The following is a 14,645-nucleotide window of genomic DNA, read 5'->3' as shown; positions in this document are numbered from 1 at the left end:
TTTCATACTGTGGGCTGAACTTTATGACACTGCCAATATTTGACTCTTTTTAACCTAGAAAATGATAGTTTCATATGGTTTCATCATACGGTTTTAGACATTGGTAGGCTAGTCTCTTGATCAGTCTATGATAAATTTCCGTAACTATTTTACATACAAAAGCATAGTGTTCACATGTTCCTAGTTTCCAAAGACGACACTAGATGGCAGTAAATACACAAACGTTGTAACATGACACTGAGTTACCAATATACAATAAGTATCATTTTTGCCTTTTATTCAATTTTATGCTGCTCTAAATCAAGCTTTAAAAAAAATCCTGAGGAACCAAAAACCTAAATAAAATTCAAGTTTCCCGGCTTCGAAAATGTGAACCAGAAAAGCTACTGAAATGATCAATTCATCCACAATTTAAATTATGAGAATACTATCAACATCAATTTTATAAAATTGTTACATTTTCTAAGTCTTCTTTGTTTTGTTAAATTATAATCACACAATATATTTTAGACATTACTTTGGAGAAAAATACTTTAAGATATCTAAAATTGCTTTTTGCATCAAGATGTTAATTTATACAAGAATTTACTTTACATATATTTATGGCTTATTTATTATCGCTTTTTTGAATTAGTGAAATTTCTACTCTTTTAGGTGCCATGAATGAATATATGAAAGTACGGCATATTGTTAGTATAAAATGCTACTAGCAAAACATTTTTTAAAACTCAATAATTAATACTAACACTGTATTTAGATTCCAGGAAAAAATAGAAAATAAAATATAACTTTAAGATTTTACTTTCTTATTTGAAAATACATCTGCAGACCAGAAAGAAAAATCTTAGAAACATGATAATTTCATCCATTGATGGTTTTGATTAACTTTTGTAACATTCTGAACTAGAATTCCAGTATGACTTTACAAACTTATATGATAATAAACCAAAAACTTATACTTTCTAATTTATTTGCAAACTTTTCACTTTTTGGATTCATTACAAGACCAGATGGCATTCAGCTCAGGTCTCAGCAACACTAGAATAAAATTAGCTAACTTAGTAATTTTTTGGTTAGTTCTAACACTTTCTCTGAGCTTAATTTGTTCTGACACACAAAATTCTCAATTTAGAAACCAAAGCTAGGGTCCTCTCAAAAGTAGGAAAGTTGATAAAATAAAACAAATAAATCTTCAAATATACTACTGTGATAGAAAGAGAGAACTTATTTTGATACCAATCAGTGCCAAAATAACCCAATTTTTGATCAACAGTATAAAAAAATTAGAAAAGAGATAGCTATAATTACCTCAAGCACGTTAAAACAAACACACATCCAAATAGACAAAATGATCTTGAAAAATAAGAACAAAGTTGGGTGTCCACACTTCCTGATTTCAAAACTTACCACAAGGCTATGGTAATCAAAGCAGAGTGGTACGGCATAAAAGTAGACATATACTTATCCCCAAACTCAGCAAGTTATGTGCATTAAATATGTATGCTTTTCTATGTCAATCATACCTCAATAAAGTGGTTTTTAAGAAACGGCAGACATACAGCACAATGGAATAAAGTGCCCAGAAATAGACCCTTACATATATGAGGAAATGATTTTTGACAAGATGCTAAGACAATTCACTGGGGAAAGGACAGTCTTTTCAACAATCTTGGGAAAACTGGAAATCTACATGCAAAAGAATGAATTTGGATGCTTTCCTTACATCATATATAAAAATTAACTCAAAATGGATCAAAGACCTAAACTTAAGACCTAAAACTATAAAACTCCTAGGAGAAAACATAGGGCAAAAGCTTCATGGCATCAGATTTGGCAATGATTTCTTGGATATGACACCAAAAGCACAGGCAAAAAAAGAAAAAACAGATAAGTTGGACTTCTGTGCATCAAAGGATGTATCAATAGAGTGAAAAAGCAACCCACAAAAAGGGAGAAAATATTTATAAAACATATATCTAATAAGGGATTAATATCCAGAATGTTTAAAGAACTCCTATAACTCAACGACTAAAAAATAAACAATACAATTTAAAAAATGGGCAAAGAACTTGAATAGACATCTCTCCAAAGATATACACATGGCCAATAAGCGCATAAAAAGACACTCAACATCACTGATCATTAAGGAAATGCAAATCAAAACTACAATGAAATACCACCTCACATCCATTAGGATGACTATTTTCAAAAAAACAGAAAACAACAAGCATTGACAAGGGTGTGGAGAAATTGGCACCCTTGTGCACTGCTGATGGGAATGTAAAATGGTACAGCCACTATGGAAAATGGTATGAAGGTTCCTCAAAAAATTAAACACAGAATTATCATGTAATCCAACTATGTTTCTGGCTATATACTCAAAAGAAGCAAAAACAGGGACACAAACAGATATTTGTACACCCATGCTCATAGCAGTATTCACAATAGCCTAAAGGTGGAAGTAACCCATGTGTCCATCAACAGATGAACAGATACATAAAATGTGGTACAGTCACGCACCAATGATGTTTCGGTAAACGATGGACCACATATACGACAGTGGTTCCATAAGATTATCATGAAGCTGAAAAATTCCTATCACCTAGTGACATCATAGCTCTTGTAACGTTGTATAGCTGAAGAAAAGGCAAGACAAAAGGAAACTGCAGGAGAAGAAAAAGAAGAATCCCCAATAAAATTCACAGTGAAGGGTTTAGCAGAAGTATTTACAGAACTCAACAAGTTCCTTAAAAAGTTTGAAAACATGTACAACACCAAAAGGTTTTCATTAATAGAGAGGAATATTCCTGGAGCATTATCTGCTTACAAGCAAATCTATGATGAAAAAAAGAAACTAAGCAAACCACCATGGATGTATTTCTGAAAAGAGTGACACCTCAACAATAGCCTCAAAAAAAGGCAGGTCCTTCAGAAGGTATTCCAGAAGAAGGCACTGTCATCATAGGAGTTGACAGCTCCGTGCATCCATTGACCCTGAAGACTTTCCAGTGGAACAGAAGATGTGGAGATGGAAGTCAGTGATGTGGATGATCCTGACCCTGTGTAGGCCCAGGCTAACGTGTGTTTGTGTCTTAGTTTTTAACAACACAGTTTTAAAAGTAAAATAACATTTAAAAAAGAAAAAAGCTTCTAGAATAAGGATATAAAGAAAGAAAATATTTTTGTACAGCTGTACAATGTGGTTGTATTTTAAGCTAAGTGTTATTAAAATGGGTCAAAAGGTTAAAAAATGTTAAAGTCTATAAAGTAAACACATTACAGTAAGCTAAGGTTAATTTATTACTGAAGAAAGAAAAATATTTTTTATAAAGTTAGTGTAGCCTAAGTAACAGCATTTATAAGTCTACAGTAGCGTACAATAATGTCCTAAGCCTTCACGTTCACTCACCATTCACTCACCGACTGACCCAGAGCAACTTCCAGTCTTGCAAGCTCCATTCATGGTGAGTACCCTATAAAGGTGTAAGATTTTTCGTCTTTCATACCATATTTATACTATACCTTTTCTATGTTTAGATACACAAATACCATTGTGTTACAATAGCTGACAGTATTCAGTACAGTAACATGCTATACAGGATTGTAGCCTAGGAGCAAGAGGTTATACCTCATAGCCTAGGTGTGTAGTAGGCTATCCCATCAAGGTTTGTGTAAGTACACTCTATGGTGTTCACACAATGATAAAACCACCTAACAACACATTTCTTAGGATGTATTCCTGTCATCAAGCGGCGCATGACTACATATATATATATATATATATATACACACACAGTGGGATGTCATTCAGTCTTAAAAAGTAAGGAGATTTTGACACATGCTACAACATGAATGAACCTTGAAGACATTATGCTAAGTGAAATAAGCCAGACACAAAAGGACATATATTGTATGATTCCACTTAGATGAGGTTCCCAGAGTAATCAAATTCATAGACACGGATAATAGATTGAGTAGAACGGTGGTTAGTAGGGGCTGGAGGAAGAGAGAAATGGGAAGTTAGTGTTTAATGACCACAGAGTTTCAGTTGGGAAAGGTGAAAAAGTTCTAGAGATGGATGGTGGTGACAATTGCACAACAATGTGAATGTACTTAATGCCACTGAACTGTACACTTAAAAATGGTTAAGAGGGTAAATTTCATATTATGTATGTTTTTACTACAATTAAAAATTTAATCAGTAGAAGGAAGGAAATAATATCAATCAGAGTGGAAATAAAAAATTAGAGACTAAAATGTCAATAGAAAAAAATCAATGAAACTAAGAGCTAGCTCTCTGAAAAGATACACAAAACTGATAGATAAACCTGTAGCTAGACTTACAAAGAAAAAAACAGAGAAGGCTCAAGCAAATAAAATCAGAAATGAAAGAGAAGTTACAATGGATACCACAGAAATACAAAGGATTATAAGAGAATACTATGAAAAGCTATATGCCAACAAACTGGATAACCCAGAAGAAATTAATAAATTCTTAGAATCATACAACCTCCCAAGACTTAATCAAGAAGAAATAGAGAATCTGAATAGACCAATCACCAGTAAAGAGATTGAAATAGTAATCAAAAACTTCCCCAAAAACAAAAGTCCAGGACAAGATGGCCTCTCTGATGAATTCTACCAAACATTCAAGGACGATTTAATACCTACCCTTCTGAAACTCTTCCAAAAAATTGAAAAGGATGGGATGCTTTCTAACTCATTTTACAAGGCCAACATTACCCTGAAACCAAAACAGACAAGAACAACACAAAAAAGGAAAATTACAGGCAAACATCACTGACGAACATAGATGCAAAAATCCTCAAAAAAAAATATTAGCAAATCAAACACAAAATACATTAAAAGGATCACATACCCTGGTGAAGTGGGATTTATTCCAAAGCTGCAAGGATGGTTCAACATCCACAATGTAATCAGTGTAATACACCACATTAACAAGATAAAGAATAAAAATCACATGATCATCTCAATAGATGCAGAGAAAGCATCTGAAAAGATTCAACATCCATTTATGATAAAAATTCTCAATAAAATGAGTATAGAAGGAAAGTACCTCAACATAATAAAGGCCATATATGACAAACTCACAGCTAACATCATTCTCAATGGAGAAAAACTGAAAGCTATCCCTCTAAGAACAGGAACCAGACAAGGATGCCCACTGTCACCACTCTTATTTAACATAGTATTGGAAGTCCTAGCCAGAGCAATCAGGCAAGAAAAAGAAATAAAAGGGATCCACATTGGAAAAGAAGAAGTGAAACTGTCATTTAAAAAAATTTTAAAAGAGGTTAAAATGGTACCTTACCACAATAAAAAAAAAAAAGCAATTGGAAGAGCAGTACACTTTTAGTTATAATCTCCTCACATCCCCTCACCCTTTGACTTACTCTGGGTGATCTCCATATTTGTAATGATCTCCATATTAATAAATATTGATAACATCAAAGTTATCTCCTAATGAAAGATAAAAGTACACACCAAAACAATCACTCTTCTCTTATAAGGATCTAGCCTTGGTAACCAAAGGAAATGCTTCTTGTTTAAAGGTATAAGTCTAGGAAGTAATGAAACAGCCTAAAACATTGCTGGCATTTTGGCCTACGTGGATTAATTTTAAGCTGAAAAATACCTTTCTTCTATGTCATGACTGACTCTAAATCAGCTCATGGCTGCACTTCTGTCTCCCACCCTTGAGGTTACCAGGTACTCCTAACTTAGATCCTACAAGTAGATTACGATGGAGTCAGAATTCAGAGTGAGAGGTCCCCACCAGCATGGAAAAAACTGCCTTTTAAACTACCGTGGGAAATCGAGATTAAGTCACATCCAGACCTTCCCAAAATATGCTACAGAGGCCCCAGACCTCACCAAAGGAAGAAGATAAAGACAGCAAAGGGTCTGCTGTCTTTGGATGAAACTCATGGACAACTCCTCCTCCAACAGTACCAGAGACCGCTCACTTGGCATATCACTCATACTGTGTAGTTGCATCTCTAGTAGATGTATTTAACTCTGTGTATGTGTGTGTGTGTGTGTGCACGTTAAATATGCATATCTTCTGAACTACGTTAAGAAGCAGAGTTCTAGAGGACAAAAATAAAAAGACAGCTTTGTCTTTCCTTAGCACCAGATTCAGTATCATATACATAGCAGCTCTAAATACTGAGTGTAATTTAATTAAGGATGAAAAGGATGAGCAATTGCCACTGTGTGTTCTATAAGCAGAACTTAGAAATGTTATAAACTTACAAATACAGTCATATAATTAATACTGAATATGAATTTATCAAAAAGGAATAATTTCCACTTTTCCTTTTTAAATAAGAAAAAGCGAAAAGTCCATTTTCTTTTTTAACAGCTTAATTTCTTAATTCAACACTCATCTAAACCCTAAACTGCATGCCTCCTATGTTTAGTCACTATTCTAGGGAGTAGTCTTGTTTATTGAGAGAGAAACGTAGACATCGTCCTGCTCGCATGAAGCTGACAGCGCAGAGAAGAAACAGACATTAAATAAACAAACCTACAAGTAACTCAAGTAAGTTCAAGGCTTCTAAGTGGGATAAATGCTATGAAGGAGAAGAATACTAGGCTTCATGAGATTAACAGAAGAGATCTAGCTGACAGGCAGGGATCAGAAAGCCTCAGTGATATCTGAGCCTTAAGGAATAAAAATCTGTTAGCCAGGCCCAAAGAGAGGACTTTGTATGTGCAAAGGTCCTACGCTGAAGGAAAAAAAAAGATTAATGAGAAAGTGAAGACTTCTGCTTCCAGAGAGATGGAATAGAAGTACTTTCTACCACTCCTCCTGCTGAGTACAACTAAAACCATGGGCATTACATATAAAATAAACATAAGGAGACCCTGAAACGTAGAAAGAAGAAGGCAGACTGACAAGGGACCCCTAGGACCTATGGAATAACATGGCAGTGAGTTCCCAGAGTTTTCTCTTTACCTCATATATCCCAGACTAAGTGCTGAGAAAGCTGGCAACCCAGAAATGCCAATAGGCACAGACGAAAGAAAAAGCCCCAAGAAAAACCTGCTCTAGAAGCCAAAGGGGCAGTGTAGCTACACAGAAAACTTTTAGGCACTAACCACTCTACTCCAGCCAAACACGACAGAAATACTGGGGCCCCACCCTACCCAGGCCAGCAAATTCCTGGAAGAGAGCCTAGGCTTATACCCTTGCCAGCCTATAACAACGGGTCTGACCCCACCAAAGAAGGCCAAGTAGAGAGCCCAATCTTCTTTTCCGACTGAAGGGTAAGAAGCACCCCCGTACCATGTCAGTGTAGACAACATGGAGAACCTCGACTCCCACCCCTACCAGGCAGTACCAAGGTTCCCTTTCTACTCTCCACTACTGGAGAGTCAAGACTTTCACCATCACCCAGCAGTAAGGAGGTCATCCTCCACTGTAGTGTCAGTGGAGGCCATGTGGGAAGCAGTAATAACGTATGTATACCCCTCCCAGCAAGAGTGGAGGCCTAGTGGGGAGGCAGAACTCTCATCCCTGTCCAGCAGTAACTACGACCCCCCTCAGGTGACAATAGAATTCAAGTTGGGAACCTGGACTTCTACCAACAACTAGGTTAACAAGGTGACACACCCTACCCCGTACCCTCACACCAGAGCAGTGTCAGAGGAGGCCTGCTAAAACACGAGATTTAGATAAGATCAAGAGTCCCATAACATAATATGCAACATGTCCAACTTACAATTAAAAATCGCTCATCATAACAAGAACCAGAAAATCTCAACTTGACTGAAAAGATATAATCAATAGACACCAGCACTGAAAGAAGTCAAATGTTGGAATTATCTGAAAAGGATTTTAAAGCAATGATGTTATGTACTGAATATCTGTGTCCCCCCAAAATTCATATGTTGAAGCCCAACCCCCACTGTGATGGTATTAAGTTTAGATGAGGTTCTGAGGGTGGAGCCCCATGATGAGATTAGTGACCTTATAAAAAGAGACGACAGAGCTTCCTCTCTCTGCCATGTGAGCACACAGCAAGAAGGCAGCTGTCTGCAAGCCAGGAAAGGAACCCTCACCAAGAACCAAATCTACCAGCACTTTGATCTTGGACTTCCCAGAATTTAGAACTGTAAAAGATAAATGTGTGTTGTTTAGGTCACCCAGTCTATGGAATTTTGTTGTAGCAGCGTGAGCTGACTAAGACAAGTCATCATAAAAATGCTTCAACAATCAATTACAAATCCTCTGGAAACAAATGGAAAAACAGAAAATCTCAGCAAAGAAACATAAGTTATAAAAAGAAGCAAATGGAAATTATAGAACTGGAAAATGTAATAATAGAAATTTTTAAAAACTCAGTGGATGCGCTCAATGGTAAAGTGGAAATGAAAGAGGGTAGAATTAATGATCTTGGGGACACATCAATAGAATTGACCCAATCTGAACAACAGAGAGCAAAGATACTGAAAAAAACCTGAACAGAGCCTTAGGGACCTGTGCAAAAATACAAAACATCTGACATTCATATCACCAGAATCCCAGATGGAGAGAAGAAAAACAGAAAGAAAGAAGAAAGAGAATATTTGAAGAAAGAATAGCTGAAAATTTTCCAAATTTGGTGAAAGAACAAACCTACACATCTAAGAAGTTGAGCACACCCTGAACAGAATAAACCCAAATAAATCCACACCAAGGACCATGATAATTAAACTTTAGGAATCTAAAGATAAAGAAAAAATTCTTGAAAGCAGCCAGAGAAAAAGGACACCTTACCTCTAGGAGAACACCAGTTTCAAGGACAGCAGCTTTCTCATCAAAAACCAGGGAGACCAGAAGGAAGTACCAAAAGAAAATAACCATCTATGAATTCTATATCCAATGCAACTCTCCTTCAAGAGCGAAAGAGGGAAAACGAAGTTCTCAGATAAAGAAAAGCTAAGAGAATTTGTCACTAGCAGACCTACCCTGAAAGATTGGCTAAGGGAATATCTTCACACAGAAACTGCAGTCGTTTTCTAGGGCTGCCGTAAAAAAGTGTCATGAACAGGATGGCTTAAAACAACAGAAATTCATTGTCTCATAGTCTGGAGACTAGAAGTCTCAGATCAAGTTGCTGGCCAGGCCATCCTCCCACTGAAACCTGTAAGAAAGAATCCTTCCTTGGTGCTTCCTAGGTTTGGGCGGTTGATGGCAATCCTTGCGTTCCTGGGCTTGCAGCTGCAGCACCTCACTTCCACCCTCCCTCATCACACGGTGCGCTCCCGTGTGTTTCTGTGTCTCTTCTCTTCTTAGAAGGACACCAGTCATCCTGGGTTAAGAGTCTACTCTACTCCAGTACGACCTCATTTTAAATAATTACATCTGCAACAATTCCATTTCCAAATAAGCTCACATTAGGAAGTACTAGGGGCGAGGACTTCAACATGCCTTTTGAGGAGGCACAATTCAATCCATAATAGAAATTACAAAAAATATGCTTCATACTATATGATTCCATTTACATAATATTCTTGAAATGACAAAATTATAGAGATGGAGAGACGAAGAACAGATTCATGGTTGCAAGTGGTTGGGGATGATGGAGGAAGGGATGGATGTGATTTTAAGTGGGTAGCAGGAGAAAGATCTTTGTGGCGGTGGAGATGTACCTTGATGGTAGTGGTGGTTAAATGAATCCATAGATATGATACAATGACAACTACACACATATTGTATCAATGTCCACCTCTTGGCTTTTATATTGTACTACAGTTATGTAAGATGCAACCATCAGGGCAAATTGGATGAAGGGTGTATGAGACACCTGTTCTAGCTTTCCAACTTCCTTTGACTTATATAGTCATGTGCCACATGATGACATTTCAGTCGACGACAGACTGCATATACGACAGTGGTCCCATAAGATTAGTACAGTATAGCCTAGGTGTATAGTACGCCGTAACAAGTAAGAAAGTGACAATTAAAGTCACAATTATAATTTAAATTTTCTGTAGATAACTCAAGGTTTTTCCTCATAAAGATTTTTAATAGAAACTCACTTCTGTTGTGCTCTAAAGAAACAGTTTAGATAATGACAGTAAAACAGTTGTTTTAATACTATGTGAAGAGACAAAAAACTTAAGAGGAAATATAATAGACAGAACTCAGAAGCAACAACAAAGTACCCCCAGAACTTGCAGATTAAGTGAATCCATGAGTATTAGACTATCAAAATCACCCTGCAACCTTGAGGTTCGCCACCTGCAGGTTAGTCCTGTAGGTCAGGAAATCTCCCAAATTAAACGAGAAGAATCACGCCGTGGATGTCTAATTAAGACATCACCAAACACAAAAGAAAGCAATAGCCTAATCAATGGGAATATACAGGAAGATCAGGCCAGTCAGAAATCTAGAGAAAGTGAAGGCAAAATCAAGAAGTGGGCAGCGCTGCACTCATCCAGCATTGCTCAGAAGCTGGTGATGGACACCAAGATGTGGCTCATGACAGAGCACTGCTTGGTTTGGAGGTAGGGATGGTTTTCAAGTATTCTGTGTCTTTTAAGACTATTACACTCCTCTTCCTCGGGTTCTAAATTTACCAAGACATCTTCCAATAACCAAGTCCACTTTTACTTTAACACAAACTGTTATGGTCATTGGAAAAGTTACCTTCTTATGGTAAATTAACTACTTGGCATTCTGGTCAGTCCCTTGGGAGTCTCATTAGTTTTAAGTGTAAGTCAGTCCCAAAAGCCTAATTACCTCTCGGGGTACTGGCAAAGAGAACTTCCTAGATCTGCAAAGTTAAGGGCCATATCCTAATCAAGAAGGTGCACTATGAGAGTGGCCAGCTGGCCATCTTTGTCTAAGGTACCTCTGTTTTGGTCTATCACTTCCACAGGTAATAAATCAGCCTTGCAAATGGCTCTCCAGAATCCTATTCAACTCACAAAATTCAAAACAGACCTACTTTTATCTGCCAGAGCCACTCTCTTTCCCCTCCTACTCACTGCTGTCTAAAAATCATTCCCCAAAACGCATATTCTACATATAGCATCTATTTTGAACACAGATTCCTATCAAATATGCTAAAAGAGCAAATAGAGCATAGCAGAATGTTTTTTAGCCACTAGCGGAAATGCACAAGTTGACAATTTCATTTCCTCTGGTCAGCCCTAAGTCTTGAGGCCGTAGGTATGTGAATCACTGCTCTACGATCCTGCTAAATTCTGTTTTAACAAATTTCCACAACTGTTCTGTTTTTAAAATATCTAAAAATGAACTCTAATCACTAGCAACAAAAAAATTCCTGCAAATTCTTCCACTTGCAATTGGTTAGTGCTTAATTTTCAAGATGTTACAGTAATCCATATTCAGAAACATGATAAACAAAAAGAAAACCTACAAACTACAACGACAGTCCACTTGCACTTTTATGTGAAATTCTGAGTCTTCTCACACATTACATTTTGGAGTTTTAGAGTTTTACAATGAACTTCACACATTGTGAATAAGACAAACAGATCATTATCAAAAAGCATTTCTTAGGATTTACTTGCTTAAGAAAGTAAAAATGACAGATCCCTGGAATAAGCTAAAAAAATATATTACATGTACAGAATTCTATTTCAAATAGGATTTATCTACTCAGCACTGGACAGGTCAGCACAATGGCTGGAAAAGTCACTTTCCTGTTTGCACCATGATGACTGTTTTCATACCTGGGCAATAACCAGCAACACAGAGGCTCAATCCTCATGTCTTCCCATGACCTGAACTGCTTTGCTTTCTTACCAGTAAACTCACGTTGCTAAACTGCCAGTCACTGACAGCCAGGGCCTCACTGCTTTAGAGTAACAGAAGCATCTGACGTAGAAACTACTTAAGACAGGTTTAAATTTTCACTTACCTCCGCTGCTACTACAATCAAAATGAGGTCCACTTTTGACTCCGGAAAGAGTGCATTCACTTGTGGTGACATTCCAATCAGAGCACAGTTAGTGACCACAGATATAACACTCATTGTTTCAAAAGCCAACTGAGAAAAAAAAAAAAAGAATGTGAAATTAAAAACTGCAAGGACCACTCTCACATTTCCTCATCCCTTTTCACATTATCTAAAATCAAGGAAAAACCCTTTCCCTACTTCTAAATACTCCACGTACATTTGAAACTTTTTCTCTATAACACTATGATTTCTTTAGCTTAAAAAAGCCATACTGTTAGAAGGTTTTTAGATACTTTTGGCTTAAACATCCCAAAGCAATTGTCCTACCTTCCCAACTGGAGGCAGCCAGGGACCTGAATTTGGAAGACATCCTAGCAGAATACACTGTTCAAGGTACTCCACTCTACTTATACCTACAAGGAAGCTAAGGTAGGGCCACCAGAGAAAATGTTTTGCATTCAAAAACAGGTATGGTTTCAAAGAGAATTTATTTTGTGAAACCGTCCTTCCACTTTGACAGAAGACACACCACATCTGGTTCAGCTACACCTGAGGCACCAGTTACAGTGATCCCTTTCTAGCAGCATTTACCAGTCACCTGTAGAACCTTAGAAAAACACAGATGCCAGACCCCACAGAGAGCAGAGAGTGACTAAATAGATTCTGATCCAGGGTCTACTGAGTATGGACTGCGGAAATGTGACCATTGCTTTTTTTTTTTTTTTTTTTTTTAATGTACAGCACTTGGTGATCACTACTTAACCATTAATTCTAAGAAATTACTATTAGAAATAAAAATTTTAAAAGAAGCAAAACAAAACATGATTGGATCCAAAGTTAATAAATATCTTGTCCCATGAAGAATTTCTACTATCTTATATTTTTGGAATCCTTTGTGTAATCTGATTATTTTTCCATAGTTTTCTTTACAACAAACCTACTCAGGACTTTGTTCATCTTCCCTTAAATAGCTAAAATTTCTATTTATCGATCTTTTACAATTATATTCACATAGTTCAAAAATCAAACATTCTAAGTATAAAGGAAGAGTCTCCTTGTCTTCCTTTCTCCTCTTTGCCAGCTCCTGTTCTGGCTACAAGATAATCACTATTATTAATTTCTTATATACCTTTCCAGACATTTTGTATGCAAATATAAGCAAACTCAAATATATACACCTGTCTTACTCCCTTTTCAGCATAATACACATTGTCAGACTCCCTCATTCTTTATCCTAACTGCTTAAGTATTTCATTGCATGGATGTACCGGAATTTATTTAACCATTTCCTTATTGGTGGGCATTAATTGCTATAACAAACATTGCTACAACTAGTAACCTTGTAAATACATCATTTAACAAGTGTGGAAGTAGAACAAATTCCTGAAAGTGGAATAGCTGAGTCAAAGGTGCCATGCATTCGTAATCTGGATAGATATTACCAAGCTGCACTCCATGAGGCCGACGAGTTCACCCTCCGATCAGCAACATATGAGAGTGCCTGGCTTCCCGCACTTCTATACATTTGTAACTAAAACTTTTGGATTTTTAAATATCACTTATAAAGAGTTATAATTTATGCACAATAAACTGCATTCATTTAAGGTATATGCTTCATTAATTTTTGATAGATGTATTCACCTGTGAAACCACCACCACAAACAAGACTCAGAATATCTCCATTTCCCCCAAAAGATTTCTCATGACGTCTTGCAATCCACCCCTCTCTTTACACCTGGCCCCAAGAAAACACTGATCTGCTTTTTTGTCACCATAAATTAGTTTGCATTTTCCAAAATACTATATAATTGGAATCATACAGTACACAACTCTTTTGCATCTCCTTCTTTCACTCAGCATAACGATTTTGAGATTGATCCATATCATATATATCAGTAATTGATTCCCTTTTTTATTCCTTTTTATCCTTAAAAAGGATATATATCCTTTTTAATGGATATATATTCCTTTTATATATCCATTTTATGAATATACCATAATTTTTAAATCTGTTTACCTATTGATGGCAAATTGAGTTATTTCTGGTTTTGGACTACTGTGAATAAAGTTACTATGGACATTTTCTGTGCATTCTTTGTATGGACATATTCTTCCATTTCTCCTGGATATCTAGTAGTGAAGTGCTGGGTAGCATGCTAGATATATGTTTAACTTTTTAACAAACTGCGATCTAGTTTTGCGAAGTGCCTGTACCATTATACATTCTCACCAGCAATGTATGAGAGTTCCAATTACTACACATCAATGCCAACATTTGGTACCATCAATCTTCTTAATTTGGGTACATAGTCTATCTCATGCTTTTCATTTGCATTTCCCTGGTAACTAACTATAAATGTTTTCATGAGCTCATTGGCCATTTGCACGTATTCTTTGGTGAAGTATTTCTTCACATCTTTTGTCCATGTTTTTATTGGTTTAATTGTCTCAATATAGAGTTGTAGGAGTTCTTCATACAATTTGAATACAAGTCCTCTGGCAAACATATGCATCCTGAATATTTTCTTCCATTCTGTTTCTTGCCTTTTGTTCTCTTAACTTTCAAAGAGTAAACTTTTCCCCCCATTTGGAGACCTAGTTATCCCAACACTATTAGTGGACAATCACTTCCCCCACTGCACTGAGATTTCACCCACATCATGTACTGAATTTCTGGACTTGCTGTTCCGTCCCATGGGTCTGATC

The 14,645-nt window shown here is 36.6% G+C and overlaps 1 protein-coding gene across 6 annotated transcripts in view; it reads right to left on the bottom strand.

The window, feature by feature from the left end:
* The window catches only part of ANO10 (anoctamin 10), a 211,958-nt gene that overhangs the window by 143,417 nt on the left and 53,896 nt on the right, over window positions 1-14,645 (bottom strand). For all 6 annotated transcript variants that reach the window (XM_070237890.1, XM_023620634.2, XM_070237891.1 and 3 more), the window contains exon 11: window positions 11,901-12,029. In XM_070237890.1, the coding sequence (XP_070093991.1) occupies window positions 11,901-12,029 (129 nt within the window). The remainder of the gene's footprint in view (window positions 1-11,900; window positions 12,030-14,645) is intronic.

The sequence above is a fragment of the Equus caballus genome, chromosome 16 (assembly GCF_041296265.1).
Source record: "Equus caballus isolate H_3958 breed thoroughbred chromosome 16, TB-T2T, whole genome shotgun sequence".
In the NCBI taxonomy this organism is placed as follows: domain Eukaryota; kingdom Metazoa; phylum Chordata; class Mammalia; order Perissodactyla; family Equidae; genus Equus; species Equus caballus.
Note: the sequence above shows the minus strand (reverse complement) of the source record. Positions and strands in the feature narration are given on the sequence as shown.